This window comes from Rhipicephalus microplus, chromosome 3 (genome assembly GCF_043290135.1).
Source record: "Rhipicephalus microplus isolate Deutch F79 chromosome 3, USDA_Rmic, whole genome shotgun sequence".
Classification (NCBI taxonomy): domain Eukaryota; kingdom Metazoa; phylum Arthropoda; class Arachnida; order Ixodida; family Ixodidae; genus Rhipicephalus; species Rhipicephalus microplus.
Window position 1 is genome coordinate 9050958 of NC_134702.1, and position 16298 is coordinate 9067255.

General features: G+C 47.3%; 1 protein-coding gene across 2 annotated transcripts in view; it reads left to right on the forward strand.

Moving 5' to 3' along the window:
* Positions 1-16298, forward strand: part of LOC119163969 (uncharacterized) — a 76535-nt gene that overhangs the window by 45384 nt on the left and 14853 nt on the right. For both annotated transcript variants that reach the window (XM_075888837.1, XM_075888838.1), the window contains 2 exons: positions 9998-10405; positions 14776-14905. In XM_075888837.1, the coding sequence (XP_075744952.1) occupies positions 9998-10405; positions 14776-14905 (538 nt within the window). The remainder of the gene's footprint in view (positions 1-9997; positions 10406-14775; positions 14906-16298) is intronic.

Sequence of the window (16298 nt, forward strand, 5' to 3'; positions counted from 1 at the left end):
CAGTCTATAGACCAGTTATCCATTCCCTAGCCGAGGTAATCCGTGCGCAAACTTTGACGAGGCTGTGTGCCGAGAATAGACCGAAGTGATGCGAGGTTAATGCAGCACGTCATGGTCATTAAATTAAAGTTACATTTGATTGGCGTCTCGATATATAGCACAGTCGGTCGGACGGGAGGCTGATGTGGTGGCCTCCTGATTGATAATAATTATAATGGGGTATGGTACTCTGATGCTTTTGTTTGCCGGTTTCTTCTAAATGCGGCTGGTGGCAGTCGAAGCTTTGACTTCTTGGCAGCCACCGCTGCTGCCGATGGTGGATATTACCTTACGCACTTAATTATCGCATCAGTAGCGTGTGTATACATTAATAATAATAATAATATTACCTGGCGTTTCATGTCCCAAAACTATGAGATAATTATGAGAGGCGCCGTAGTGGAGACCTGGTCCTCTTTAACGTGCACTCACATCGCACAGAACACGGGCCTCTCTGCCATTCCATCGAAATCCCACGGCCGGTCTTTAGGTCAGCGTCCGAGCACCACTGTTCTACCGAGGCGCACCATGCAGCGTGTCTAAATTAGCGTCGCTCGAACGAAGCGCTTGCTCGCCGTAACGAACGCCGCTATCTCATAAGATTATGTGTCAATAGACGGATAATATACATTCGCATCTCTTAGAGGTCTCGAGAAAGCGTCATTGCGAAATTGCAAACTGACGTCGCTTAATTACAGGGCAGAGTGGAAATCAATTGTGGCCATAACGCAGCACTTGATTTACGCTATAGTCCATTGAAGTTGTGAGTTGTCGTTACCCCTTTGTTTGCCCCGCCGCGGTGGTCTATGTAGCTAAGGTACTCTGCTGCTGACCCGCAGGTCGCGGGATCAAAGCCCGGCTGCGGCGGCTGCGTTTCCGATGGAGGCGGAAATGTTGTAGGCCCGTGTGCTCAGATTTGGGTGCACGTTAAAGAACCCCAGGTGGTCGAAATTTCCGGAGCCCTACACTACGGCGTCTCTCGTAATCATATGGTGGTTTGGGGACGTTAAACCCCACGTATCAATCAATCATACTCCATTGTTTTGTCGTTATATTTTTGGGAAAAGCGTGCGGAGAGCACTCCTGTGACATTGCGCGGAGTCCACCGAATAGCAGTTGTCTGCAGCTTTCTTTCTTTTTTAAAATTGTCGCTCCCCGTTTCAACGGTGTGCAAGCGATTTCTGGCACGCAGTCATGAGCGACAGTTTGCGGACTCAGTTTCATCGCGAAGAATCTTCCTCGCAACCTAAATGCGCTGGTTAATTAAACTGTTCGGTTAATGCATGCATCGAAGCAGTTGCACGCCGTGAAGCTGTGCTTGAAGGAAATTTTTATCCTTTCCTGCTATTATGGTCCTCAAACATTTGCTCTCGATTGTACGTGTGACAGGCTTGTGACCTGACTTCACTTGCTGCACAAGCGTCGAGTGTAGCGCGCGCAGTTTTCTAGCGCCACAGCTGATGATGATGATGATGATGATGCCAGGAAACGAATAGTTTATAGATGAAAGATGGTCACGTATGAATTGAGTAGTTTATTTCGTCTTCCAGCTGACCGTTGCTTGACGGTAACCGCCTTCAATGCACCACCCTCGCCATCGTGGCGTACGAAGCTCTGAGCGTATGTTCAAGTGGATATTATAATAGTAATAATTGTTGGCGTTCAACGTTCCAAAACCACGACACCTCTATGAGGGACGTCGTATATTGGAGGGCTTCGGGAATTCAGGCCATCGGCTGCAGGGTTCTTTAACGGTCAGCTGTAAATCCGTGGGCCTCGAGGGTTTTTGCTTCCATTGGAAATTTGATACGGTGACCGCCAGGTCCGAAGTCGAGCAGAGTAACCACCGTGGCGTTATGTTATATTGCTCGTGTGTCTACGGGTGGCGTTCGACGGACGCGTCCCTGATGGTGGCACAGGCTAAGGACAAAACACAACCAAGCGATGTACTGTGTCGAGTGTGCCATTCTTTCGTCCTTATCCTGCGCTATACCGTCAAATATTAAACAATACCAACCAGCACACATGGCCACCCTCAGCGAACAAGTCCGTCATTTAGTCCTTCAAACAGCTCCGCTGCACAATTTCTGCCTTTACTTTTTTTTTAATTTCACGCTGGCGAAAAAGTAAGCAGAGCTTTAGTTTGAGCTGGTTGGTCGTACAAACTTTTACGAACATCTAGAAGGCAGATACAAAGAACCTAGTAAGTAGGACCGTTGTAAACTACAAACTATAATTCTATATACATTTGCGAACGGGTCCAATATAGAACCGCACTATCGAGACGTGTGCACCATACCGCCAACAGCATAGTAAGAACTTTGACATGTGAATTGTCAGAATCTTCTGTATAAGATAGTTTATAAACATATCTATATGTCTGCTCAGCGGACTGCCCTATTTGTTTGTCTGTTTTCCTACAATATATGGCACCGTACCCACTTTGGTGGAGTGGCCAAGAATGCGACGTTGAGTTTTTTTAATTGTTAATTTAAGAATGGAAGGTGATTTTAAAAAATGAAGAAATGAAATCTACAGTGTTATTCGTCTTCTTCGATCCTACAGTCCTTGGCAATAATGGTAATGGGACTTGCGATGAAAATGAAATCGGAATCGTTTATTTGCCATATTTGTAAAATAGAGATGAGGGGATTGTTGAAAAAAAAAAGTGCTCTAGTCACGTCATTACAGATTAATTTTCTTCTCAGGTGGGCATCGTTTTAAAGAGACGAAAGCTTTGATTCGCTAATCGCACTAATTGTGTAAATTCAGTTTTTAACTGTATACACTCCGCGCGTTTATATACGATCATGAGTAGCTCAAGGCGCCAATCAGCACCCACTCGTAGTACACGAGAAACGCCACCGCCAGCTTTATTTTTGCGCCGTCTCCTTCGTCACTGATGGGCCCCGCCGCGGTGGTCTGGTGGCTAAAGTACTCGGCTGCTGACCCGCAGGGCGCGGGTTCAAATCCCGGCAGCGGCGGCTGCATTTCCGATGGAGGCGGAAATGTTGTAGGCCCGTGTGTTCAGATTTGGGTGCACGTTAAGGAACCCCAGGTGGTCTAAATTTCCGGAGCCCTTTACTACGGCGTCTCTCATAATCATATGGTGGTTTTGGGACGGTAAACCCCACATATCAATCAATCAATCGTCACTGATGGGTTCGGACAAACAGCCGTGTATCGCGGCGTCGCGTGCACGATCCGTGAAAACGGTTAGTGATTTGACTTCCGTTATTATGGCATACGTAACCGTATAACATCTATAGACGTTTGTAACTATTCCGGTCAGTTTTCCTTTATAAATATCTATAGTAATGTAATAAATAAAACGTTGATTATTGTAATCATAATCTTGACAGGGAACTTGTTAACGTCGTTTTCCTTTACGAATGATTTGTGTATCCGTAGATAATTCATTCGCAGGGTGGCAATCGTGTAAATATCGTCAGAATAACGTTAAACGCGAAGTAGAACACTTATTCGCTCGCACATTGATCAAAATACAATGTGTGCATCGATGCATTGTTTTGCTGCGGGCCGGTTTTGCACTCAGAAGGAAGGTCGCCAGCTTGTGGTTCTCGATATTCCCTTCGAAGTCTCTGGCAAAAGGAAGAAGCATGAATTTCCTCTGGTCCCTTCGCGTTTGGCAATCGGGGAAACTTTGATCCTTTTCTTCTTACTTTCTCTCCCGTCCCAACACTATACTGGCCCTGATCGATGGCCGTGTACCATATACTGCCGGAATTCGAGATCTGTCCGCTTTAAAAGTCACGGAATGAAGACGCGCCAACGAGCTCCATGGAGGCGGGATCCGTGACCGGGATGCGGACTGGACGTGCCTGCCGCTCGATTCTTCTCGACGAGTGTTATTTTTGCTTATCACCTTTTTTTCTATTTATTTTTACCGTTCGAACTTTTTTTTTTTTTGAGCCAGTGCACAAGCGCCCTCTCACCGGTCATCATTTGTCGTGCTTTCTGGAAGTGGCCGGTGAGTTTAGCAGAGTCGAGTGGCCGCGAGCTGGTGGTAGGCTTTTCTTTTTTTTTTTTCTCCGACTGCGAAGTCGACACGGTTCTTTTGCGTCTTGGGAAGGCTCAGCGAGCCTGACGAATGCGCAGCGCGGCCGGACGCGAGCGGTGTAGCTGTGACTCTCTCGCCTTCGCAAGCTGGACAAACGCGTAAATGTTGTTTGTCTGGGGGCCCCGCCATGTTTGGAATGAAAACGCTGCTCGACCACTCCCGAGGGAGGAGTGCTTTGTTTTTGCACTTTGCGATTCTGGGTGTTCGTACAGGGGGCGTCGTGACGTGCTCAAAACAAAACAAACAAAAGCGCAGGTGGTCAGCTAAGCGGAATCGATGGTCACACGCCGGTTTGGACGGTGAAGAATTGCCGTCGGTCCACGACGCGATCTTTTCGGTACCCCTCGATCGTGTTTAGGCCGCGGCTTTGCCAGTCTCCGCCCCTTTACAGGAGCGCTCCTTTTTCGTACCGGAACACATCGGCGGCCCTGAGATTCGAAGATGCATCTTCTTTCAACCGCCATTTTTTTTTCGCACTACGTGGACACAGTTGGCGTCGCGATTTCTCTCTTCTTCACTGCTGTCTCAACGCCGATCATCCGAAGTTATAGTGTCATTTGAACCGTGCGCTGCTGTATAAGCCAAAGAAGGCACCACCTGAAACTTTGTAACAGACAGACGGACAGACACAGAACTTGAATGGGTCCTGAGAAACGCTACTCCTTTAGAGCAACGTCGCGGGCCGCTACCACGTAACGGCTGTATTAATTAATAATAATTAAAAAATAATTAATTCAGAAATCCCCTACAGGCTCCAGCGGGAAGTTGTACAATATATAAGCTCACATAAGTGCGAGAATTAAAGCGTTATAACGGCATAAGTACGTTGTTGGGGTGCATAACTGCTATAATGTTATATAACTGTTAGCGCGAGCTAACGCGATACACAACTATACAGAACACAGTAAATGTACTTCACATAAGTATAACAAAATACGCAATCATAGCGCGTAACAAAACGACTTTCGATGGACCGATGTTGGCTTGCGCGTGACCAGTGTGGAGGAAGAAAGAGATTAGGAGAGAGCAGTACGCCACGCAGCCAGCCTTGGATCGGGATCGATCCGTTATGTTAGCATTGCCAGCCTAACACACGGCTTTTTGCGTCTATAGATGGCTTGCTCTCACTTGGCTGAAACAGCCGCGTTGGAGCACCATCACGGTGGTACGCGAATTTTGTAGTGTCTCTGTCACAACGATAGTTATAGCGCGAGAACAGAACGACGACACAGAGACAAGAAGGACACGAAGGACACGTGTGTCTCTGTGTCGTCATTCTGTTCTCGCGCTATAACTACCGTCATGTCATACCAACTAGTCCTAGCCGCCACACTTCTAAGTCTCTGTCACGTTAGTATTATCGGTATTTCGCATGCTGGTTCCTTCGCTATATATTTATTCATGCTTATGGGCCCAGTTAAGTTCCATCAACATCGCTGTCACACTGAATCAGGTTAATCGCCGCGTGATTATACTGTCTTGATGTCATCTAAGCCGCCATGTTGGAGCCATGTTGTGTGTCCACGGTGGGAGTTGCGTTGCTCGCACTGCTGAGGTATCGCGTTTACAACCTAATAACAAATGTAAACTCCACCTGCAACCTCAACTCTTCCACTCCCCAACACAAATTATCACGCTAGTTTGTTTTTGTGACGCTAAATGCCGTTCGCTTATTTCAGATCGGGGCTTTTTTATACAGACGCACGTTAGTGCTGCTGGTTTTCGGTCAAAAGACGTTGACTTCCTGCGCAATTTCCGCCAAGATATCGACACCACTCTCTGTCAAATATACTGTTTCAAGTAGGGACGACGAATTTTTAATTGCTATTGCGCATTGTATTTGTGCTAGCAGCGAAAAGGTATATACTGACGGTTGCAAATGCGACTTTCTCACACAGATCAGTGGCAGTTGAGCCGCAGTTTAGGGTACGGCGCTTGTATTTGTTCTTAGCTTGTAACCGACTATGGGGGCCTTACGCACTGCCCCCGCCTCAATTTCGTTGACATTATTATTGACCGTTATGGGGCCGCAAAAAACAGACGCGCGTATACGCGTCTCCCGTATAGCCCACTTTTGGTGGCGAAGCTCCCTATGCCGTGGGTCGTGCGTCCGCGATGTATGTAGTAGTAGTAGTACTACTACTAGTAGTAGTAGTAGTAGTAGTAGTAGGTAGCCACCTCCACGGCCGCAATATAGAGGAGCGTCACCCGCGCACGTTAATCATAAATGAAAGGATAGTTGTTTCTGATGAAATAACTTCCAGAGACGAGTATTTGTGACTTAATCTTCAATGAAATTTGCCTTGAATTTGAAGTTTACTATATATAAAAAAACTTGTCTCAGAAGGACGCACTTTGAGCACTATCTGACCAGAAGAGGTTGCCACAGTAAACTCGCTGGGCGTAACCACCTTGGTTTTAGCATGTTTAGTGAGGGTTGGGCCGCAATGCCACGAATATAGGGAACTAATATACAGCCATAAACTAGAGGCGGTGAAAGGTGGGAAGTAGACACGAACCGCAGGCCGTAAACAAATTGCCAGCATATCCACGGAGTGAGTGATGGAGAGTGCGGTGAAGCATTCGTCCGTCCATTCGTTCTTGCTTCCGTTCGTCCATGCGTCCGTCTGTGTGACCGTCCACGCGTCCATCCGCCCGTCCGTGCGTGCGTCCGTCCCTGCGTTCGTCCATGCATCCGCCCCGGCGTCCGTTCATGTGTCCATCCATGCATCTGTCTGTGTGTCCGTTAGTACATCTATTCAACACTCCAAGTACCACTATCTCGCATCTTTTCATCATAGATTCCCCATATAGAAGCACCGCCATCCAGCGGACATTCCAAGGACTAAACGAGAGCTGGCACACGCACACTTCCTTACGGCTTGTGCTTCGGGTCTACTTCCCATTTTTAACCACCTCGAGTTCATGGTATATACTAGTTCACTGTATTTATGGCACTGCGGCCCAACGCTCGCTAAACCTTTCTAAAACCAACAAGGTTACGCCCAGCGAGTATAACGTAGCAACCTTTTCCTGTCAGATAGGGCTCAATGTACATGCCAATGGCTGCTAATGGGGAATGAGAGACAGGAGAATTCTGCTTTTACTTTCTGACGGCTTGTGCTTCGTATCTACTTCCCACCTTTAACCATCTCGAGTTCATGGTATATACTAGTTCACTGTATTTATGGCACTGCGGCCCAACGCTCGCTAAACCTTTCTAAAACTAAGGAGGTTACACCCAGCGAGTATAACGTAGCAACCCATTCTTGTCAGATAGTGCTCAATGTACATGCCGATGGCTGCTAATGGGGAATGAGAGACAGGAGAATTCTGCTTTTACTTTCTGACGGCTTGTGCTTCGTATCTACTTCCCACCTTTAACCACCTCGAGTTCATGGTATATACAAGTTCATTGTATTCATGGCACTGCGGCTCAACGCTCGCTAAACCTTTCTAAAACTAAGGAGGTTACACCCAGCGAGTATAACGTAGCAACCCATTCTTGTCAGATAGTGCTCAATGTACCTGCCGATGGCTGCTAATGGGGAATGAAAGACAGGAGCATTCGGCTTTTAGTTAATGCGCACGGCGCGAACTTTGTATTGTTCAACAAAGCACAGGAGAAATATCCCGCCGGCACCACCTTGCAGGTCAAACTGTAACACTTGTTACACACTACGACTACAAGTACGAGGGACGAACGAGTACGTGCCACTTTAAGGAGCTTCGCCTCTAAAAAGTGCGCGAGTGCCACGTCTGGTTTAGTCCTTGGTACGGATGGACGAACAGACAGACAGACAGACAGATGGAGGATTCACGGTTTAGCGATAAAACCCTCCAAAGCTTCGCTTCACTCATCATTCACTACGTGGATATGCTATAATTTCATTTTATTTTTTTATCCTCTAGGCTTTGCGTTCTGGCGCTGCAGTCACTCAGGAAATGTTGTCTACATGGATGAGTATCTTGCAAGGAATGAAATGGGTTCGGTGGCCTGTAGGTTTTAATCAGAGCATGCTTGATGAGGATGATATGATGCTTTTGGTATGATCGGTGTTGTGTCGGCGGGCGGCGTCCGAACGACGGCAAGGAGCCCGACGACTGGACGCGGAACTCGTTGCGCGCCGGCAATCGGCCCACCGACACGAGCGAGTCGAACGCACTCCGCGGAAGCCCAACAACAACTCGGCTGACGAGCAGCCGTTTATTTAAACCACACCACGAAGCGACGCGGACACACGTAATTGGCTACTGACAATCACGTGTGCCGGTCTGCGCTGACATCTATATATAAAGCACACAACAACACGACAAACAGTGCGCATCCTTCTCAAGGATGGCGCCACAACAAGCGACACCATGGGGATCGGCCAAGAGTCGAGTGGGTCATCTACTCTGTTTAGTAGTCTATCGTCAGGGCGGATGATGACGATGATGCTCCTTGGAGGATTACACTGCAGTCATACGTGTCACGAACGCGCAGCTCGTGTGGTCACTTCGTCGTCATTACTTGCTTTTAGTTCGCGCGCGCCGGTTTTATGTTCAAGATCGCATGAGGCTTTCGCATGTATGGTTTTATCAGTCTGTGTAAAATTAACTTTCGAGGAACTGTACGTTAGCGTGTCATACTTTTTTTTTAATTCTCTGGCCACTTTAACCGCTGGCTTCTTAGCCAACCCTCGTACCCGTATAGTGGGTAACTGCCATGGAATGAGGAGCGAGGAAAAGGTTTGAAACGCATCGGACATGGGCGCATTCCTTACTACGCAGACACCCGAGGTACGGCAGCTTTGTTTTACCTTTAATGTTTTCTACGGTATGTATAGTGCCTGTAGAAAAGCATTGCAGATCCAATTTCTGGTTGGATCGGCGCAATATCCAAAATTGCTTTCTTGGATCACGAAGCCCTATAGCGTTCTTTGCGACATACGGCTTGTGCAGTGTCAGTGGAGCTGCATAGTGTACTTGCGTCTTGTTGATCCTTGTGTGCGTACACAGCAAGCGCAGTGCGTGGCATCATGTTTAGGCGCTGCTGGTAAACGCTGTGTGGACGCTGTGTGAAGCAGTATACCTTATAGCTACCAGAACGCCGCGGCGGGCGGCACGTCACAAGAAAAGAGCCTTCTCACTGGCGCGTTCGATAATGTTTGTATGCGTAACTTGTGGAGGTCATTCCAGCACCATCGTTCAAGGACAATATGCTACGGTGTGGCCGTATCTCCGGTGGTGCTGAAATTAAAATTCGTCCTGGATGGCCCGTCGGTGAAACGTATAGGGTGTAAGGAAAGTGCCCTATAGGACTTTGCGATCACCGCAGTGGTATACTTGCCGGCCAGGTGTACGAGCAGGCCCGAACCGTCTTGACAGAGTGCATGTTCTTCACGCGTCGACGCCACATCAGCCGCTGCTATAAAAACAGGGTGCAAATTAGACGCGCAGATGAAATGAAAAAAAAAAGTACGAGACAAAAGGCCGCTTCCGCGTCGGCTGACCAGCGTCGTGCTTTCCATCCGCAGTGAACCATCGCACTGGACCGGTACGCAACAGTCTTGTTCATCCGTGGCCTCCAACCCTCGTGGGAGTGCTACTCAGAGCCGTTGGGTAGGGGGGAAAATGTGACAGACAAGCGAACGTCGTTTGGTAACCTATGCAGAATGAGATCGTCTTACGCAGCCGTCGGTGGCACTTCTGTGGCAGGACGCATGCCGGGTACGGTACAGGATCGCAGTCGGTGGTCCTGAAGCGCAGATTACCGTCGAGTCCAGGAAATCGACGATGATTTGCCCTTGTGTCTTTAGTGGTGCATCTCTTTTCCATTTCCAGTGTCCGTTCTAGCAGGGACGAGTGCCTGACCGAGTGTGTCCCCGTGTGCAGGTGTTCGCGCACAAGTCTGCGATGCAGCAGCACTCGCGCGAGGCCCACCGCGGCGACCTGAAGCCGCACCAGTGCACCCAGTGCCTCAAGTCGTTCTCGTCGACGCACCAGCTGGCGCAGCACGCGCGCATCCACACGGGAGAGAAGCCGTACAAGTGCTCCTACTGCGAGCGCCGCTTCAAGCAGCTCTCGCACGTCCAGCAGCACACGCGCCTGCACACCGGCGAGCGGCCCTACAAGTGCCACGTCGCCGAGTGCGGTCGCGCATTCATCCAGCTGTCCAACCTGCAGCAGCATTTGCGAAATCATGACAGCCAAATGGAACGCGCCAAGAGCCGACCCTTCCACTGCAACATATGCGGCAAGGGCTTCGCGTCGGATAGCAGTCTGCGGACTCACAGATCCAAGGTATTCCATTACCACAGTTCTGTCTTTGTTTGTTTGTGCATACCCGCTTTTACGATCGCCAAGCACGATGTTTAAGCTCTGATAAGGATATTTTATGAACTTCGGAGTCAATCTCGATTGGTTGTGTTCCGTTAAACGTGTGTTTGGGAACTTGCACGTCTGACCAATGTAAACCTTGTTACAGGTGAAAGGGATCTTGTAGATGACCTTTTTCGTGCGTGCGACGTAGGATGCAATGCTTGATTTTGCATGATTGCGTGTTATTATCATCTATGCGCGATATTATCATCCATGAAATTCAACCAATTCTATACCAGTGGAATTGAAACTGAAGCTCCGATAAGCGCAACTAGCAGACGACTATAATGACGTCACTGTCCACGATGGAGACTGTGCGGGGAGGGGGGGGGGGGCTATAGTTCTGCGTTTCCTAACATACTACTTGCACCATGCTGGAAGCCTCGGAAGAATATGGTAGTTGCGCACTTTCAAGTTTCAGTTTCGCTGGGGAAATTGGTCACATTTCATTATTCGATCGCTAATAATGACCAGCGGCTGCTTTTGCGAAATTAGAAAGCGGCCACAGGCTCGTCGCAGAAAGGGCTGCAATTTTCCCATTTTGCTCAAACGCCTGTTTCCTCTGATTAAATTAAAATGCACAATTTAACAAAGTTTATTCAATTTCTGTCATAATTAATGCCTCTACTCATTTTAAGATGCTTGCCGCCACAGAAAGAGTTATGATCGAGCAAAGTGAAGTATTGTGCTAGTTGGTTTTTTAGGACTGAAAAAATTGCGCTATACAGTTACTGCGAAGAAGGAAGTTAGGGAGAAGACAAGAAATGAAGTGGACAGTGCAAGTGCAAACTATTAACTGAAGTAGTTTATTTCGAAGGAACTTGTGTGAAAGAAGGCTTCCAGGAAAGAGAAAAATCGGTTTACGAAGAGGGTGGGGCGCGGCAATCTTGCTCCACTCTCTTCATATGCTACAAGTGGGGGGGGGGGGGGGGTGATTACAATTACCAGATGTGGTGCTGATTCAAAGTTCTTACCCAAGTATGCTGAATAAATTTCTATTTCTGGCTTCTGATGAATTCAATTTCGGGGGGGGGGGGGGGGGGGTATAGTAGTGCAATGGAGCTGGAACTGACGCGTGCGCTTTTTTTAGTCTGATATGTGAAAGGCATCCCAAATTTTGCGTGTTATCGAGGCAGCGCCGAAATATGCTTTTCACGATTTTCAGACATATTTCATAGGTCGCATGAACTGTTATTTCACCTACTTTCAAACGGCGAGATCCGTCGTGAATACCGCATACCGTGCACGCAAGCTACCGTACATGCTGGTCCAGGAAAGCATTCCGCGGCGGTATTCCGCTTATGTGGCTGCTCCATCGCCAACTATGAACTCATATTTTACTCCTGTGCGCCACACTCGCGCCTTGCCTCTTGGCACCTCAGAAGTCCGCGGCAGTGGGAGGGCTGCTTTGTCCAGCACCAGGCCGGACGTGCAACTTCGGCTGGTGACTTGGGCGGAGGACGTCGCGGCTAGGCACGGCCTGAACGCCACAACCGGCAGCGCTGCGTTTTAAATTTTTTAATTATTATTTTACTGTTTGGTCTTCAAAGGAATAAGGTTTTTCACCACCACCCGCTCGTCAGCGTCTCCGCGCGTGACGGGAGTGGGCTGTTACGAGTATAGGTGCGGTAGTTTCGTGACGCTGGTGGAGTTCTGAAAGTGTGCTCGAGGCTCTTTTCCGCCTCCCGCGGCCCGACCGAGGAGGTTATACAGCTCCTTGGGACCGACCCACGGAGAGGGGTGATGCGCGGAAGGGGAGCAGAATCGGCCCATAGACTGTCGCGCCGCCAAGTAAAATTCAGGAGCGTCTTCTCAGGGATGGCCAGTAGGCAGACGCTGCCGTGTTTGGCTGTGGTAGCCTGAGCGTTAACACATTAGCAATAAGAAATGAACACTACCACATTGCACGTTTTCTGCATCAGGAAAACAAACATGTCCTTCCGTGACACGATAAGTCTGATTCGTTTTTTTGCGAGACACGAAGGTTTCGTGAAAATGCGTGGCAACTCACACTTTTGAACATAGCTCACAGAGTACACATATCAGCTTCGCGAGGTTTACTGTAGCCACGTAGTTCAACGCTAGTTACACGTAGTTAAACGCTAACTTCTGACCTTTTCAGTTGAAACTCATTCAGCTTGTTTTACTTGCATATAGCATTCATCAGTGCTTTTGTAGTGCATAAACGACATAAACAAAGTCACAGCTTTGCCGAAAAGGCGAAGCAATGAACGTGATAGCAGTAAATTGGAAGGCCACGTGAAGAATGGCAAGCAGATGAAAACGTGCCCCGCGTTTCTCACGCACAAATGACGCACGAAACGTACTCACAGGTGCAGATGAACGCGAATGAGCATCTCAGTCGCTACTTCGCTGTGTCTGAAAAGCGCGCCCTTTTCGCAAACGGAAACTGTGCAATGAATGCAGTGACCACTGTGCGATCGGTAACTACAACAGGATCGTTCCGGTTAAAGCTCAAAGCGCGCGATTGTCCCCATTGCGAGATAAGCGAGTGCACGCGAGAGCGACCCCTCTCCGCGGGGCTATCTATTCGCGTGGGAGATGATAGCGCGCACCGCCGCGTCATGACGATATGGCGACGCGCGCTCATCGCCCTATCTCGCCGGTAATGCTGAAAACGTGATAGCAGTTCCCCCGAGATGCCCGTCGCCAGCGGTAAGTGGTATATAAATAGCTTGCCGTTTGAACGGCGAAGAAGGCGTCTTTTCGTGGCTCAGTGGCTAACGCCTGGATCTCACAATTAAAAGGTCGGAGGTTCGATTCCGCTTGCCGGGATCTTTTTCTGGATTATTTTTCTTTCTTGCGTTTTCATATATATATATAGATACGTGTACATACACAGTGAATAACGGCGACGCGTCCACATCGACGCAGACGCTGGCGACAAAATACAGCCAAGAGGGTCCATATAATTGCTATTGTAGTAATACTGTACTCGGGAAGTCGCGCGAGCTGCGTGGCCTTGTGATTTGCTATCTCAAACTGGCCAGTTCTGCGCAGTTAATTTTTGTGCATTCGCTGATAGATGGCAGCACATTACAAAATATGTACTTGTTGACGGGCTTCAGAACAAAGGTGGGGAAATGCTCTCCGCGCCCAGATAAACGTGGTGACACGGTGTCGGTGTTGAAGTCGTTCGGTGGAGGGAATTTCTCAGATTGTTTTCAGTATTGATGTTGAACGAAACCATCTTGACGACGAGGATTTTTCAGTGGACGTAGAAGGCTGTGAACGCATTGTGAGTGACAGCGACGATCTGATGGACCCCTGATAGCAAAAGTTTTGTTAGCGATTTTTTTGCAGCAATTGCTAGCTTTGTGTCGGTAATGCTCAAACTGAATTGTAAATGCTATGCATCATACGATTAATGCTAGCATCATTAATTCAGAATGATTTTGCGTTAGTCTGAAACGCTTACCTATACCATCAGAAACTAGCGCTCTTCAGCGGGGCAGTGCCTGAGACTATGTGCACTCAGTGACGTTGAAATCACCATTTTCAAATTGTGGGACCCACGGGTAGTGAAGAATGAAAACGATGTGGGTGCTTTGAGTGTGTCCCTGTCAGAAAAAAGAAAAGCATTTCTGGCGTAAGCAGCCAAAACCACCTTGAGAGCATCCCGACAATTCAGTGAGTGAGGTGACAAACATTAGTCCTTGCCGAGTGTCAGTTGGGGCATTGTGCGCAGCCCACAAATGTTCTCTGATGCCGACAATACCTACTTGACCTCTGCAGTATGACGAGGGGGCCCCTGTCAACCTCAAACCACAGAAAATGTCGATTGGACCTGAATACACGGATGAGCACGCACCCCTACTTTAAAACCAAAATAAAATATCTTACAGGCTATGCTCGCCAATAATAATTAGTCAGAAGTGTCACCGCATGCAAGACTATTAAAAAACACCGGCATCTTGAGTTTCCGAATTTCGTGTCGCGATTCCTTTCAGGAAGTAGCGTGCAAAACAAAGACACAAGACTCGTCTTGTGTCACTGTTTCTTGCTTGTTTTTTTTGTGAGACCTTTCCAAGAATGCAATTTTACAATCTCGCCCGGACTGCAGTATTCTTAAGCGCTTTCATTTGCCTGCTTTATAAATGGCACTGCAGAGGTGGGGTACACAGAAGTTTTATTAATCATTCCAGCCCGGAAATCTGGCATCAAAGAAAAGAAAAAGGTTGGAGATTGTAGTCCTGTCTGCTGTAATCTCTTGTAGACCTTTTGCTGATCATAGAGCAGGTATTTATGCACTATGTGTTTCTTGGGCGCAGCAACACGCAGCGCTGATTGGAGGAGCAGCGTCGCAGTCTTGCCCGATCTGCCACAAGATCTGCGTCAACGCTGAAGCCCTAATGGAGCACATGCGTATCTCACACAAGGATCCACCAGCCACAGCACCCGGTATGATTAGCTAAAAATTACTGCACTCATAAGTATGTCCTCAGTCTAATATTTTAGAGGTGCGTTACTATATTTTCGCTTTCACTCTCTTGCTCAATTTTCACTTGACACCAGACTATATTCTGAATGTGCAACAGTATTATGATAATAAATCAGTCCAGTGTTATAAGTTATTCTTTGAGAACTCTATTGCCATTAGTGTCATCATTGCACATTCATTACTGCAAGGAAAATAAAATCAAAGTTTAATCTTGAACATTTAACTGCAGAAGCAAAGTGTGGGAGTGGGCTAGCTAGTATTTCATTTTCTTTACAGCTGAAGCACAAAAAAGGTAGACAATGCACGAAGGGGACAATGAGGACAAGCGCTAACTTTCAACTAAAACTATTATTGCAAAGCACCAAGAATATATACCTGTCACATGATGTCACAATCACATCAATCAGTGCACCTAGTTAAAGACAAAATAAAACATAACAGCAAAGAGTTTTACGTTGAAAAACCACGTGCCAGTGAATTCAAGTAATCTAATCTTTTTTTACTTGAACATAACCAAAAAGTAAAAAAGGGCTCTGGTGGTTCCCTGGCAGCTCATTGCACAGAATTCAATTGCCTGCCGGTATTTAATAAAACAACTGTGCTGGGGCTGTTCACCCTAATGACAGTACTAGGCTCATTTTTGAGGAAGTGACGATAGAAAATCGAAGCTGCGTCAGCAAGCCGCTGATCGCACTAATAAAAAAAGAACTAGATTACTTCAATTCACTGGCACGTGGTTTTTCTACATAAAACTCCCTGCTGCTTAGTTTTATTTTGTCTTCACCTTGCTGGATTGATTGATGTGATTGTGTTCTCATGTGACAGGTATATATTCTTGATGCTTTGCAATAAATTTTTAAGTTGGAAGTTAGCGCTTGTTCTCGTTGTTCTCTCTATCCGTTGTGTACCTTTTTTTGCAGTTCAGCTGCAAAGAATCACTGTAGAAGTTCAGTGGCAGTACACCATTGTGAGCTCAGGTATTTGACAGCATGTTTTCATATTATAGCCATGCTGGTACGGTCGAAGTTCCCAACGCCTGCATGTTCAATTTTGGGTCCCTGAGAGTGCAATGTAATACTATGTTTCACTGATAAAAAAAAATTGATATAGGCCCTGGCAGACACTGGCCCAGTCAGAGACATCATAGCGAGCAGTTGTGGGAACATCATGTCATAACTTGTTTACTTTTCAATTAAAGTATAATAAATAGTCCTACTGTGGCAAGAGTGGTGTTTTTGTATTGTGAAAGGGTAATCAACTGATTCAAATAAAATATTTCTTCACTTTAGTATCTCTAACATTGTACTAGCTCTATGTTCCCTCTGTATTTTCACATTTTAACTGTGTTCACTG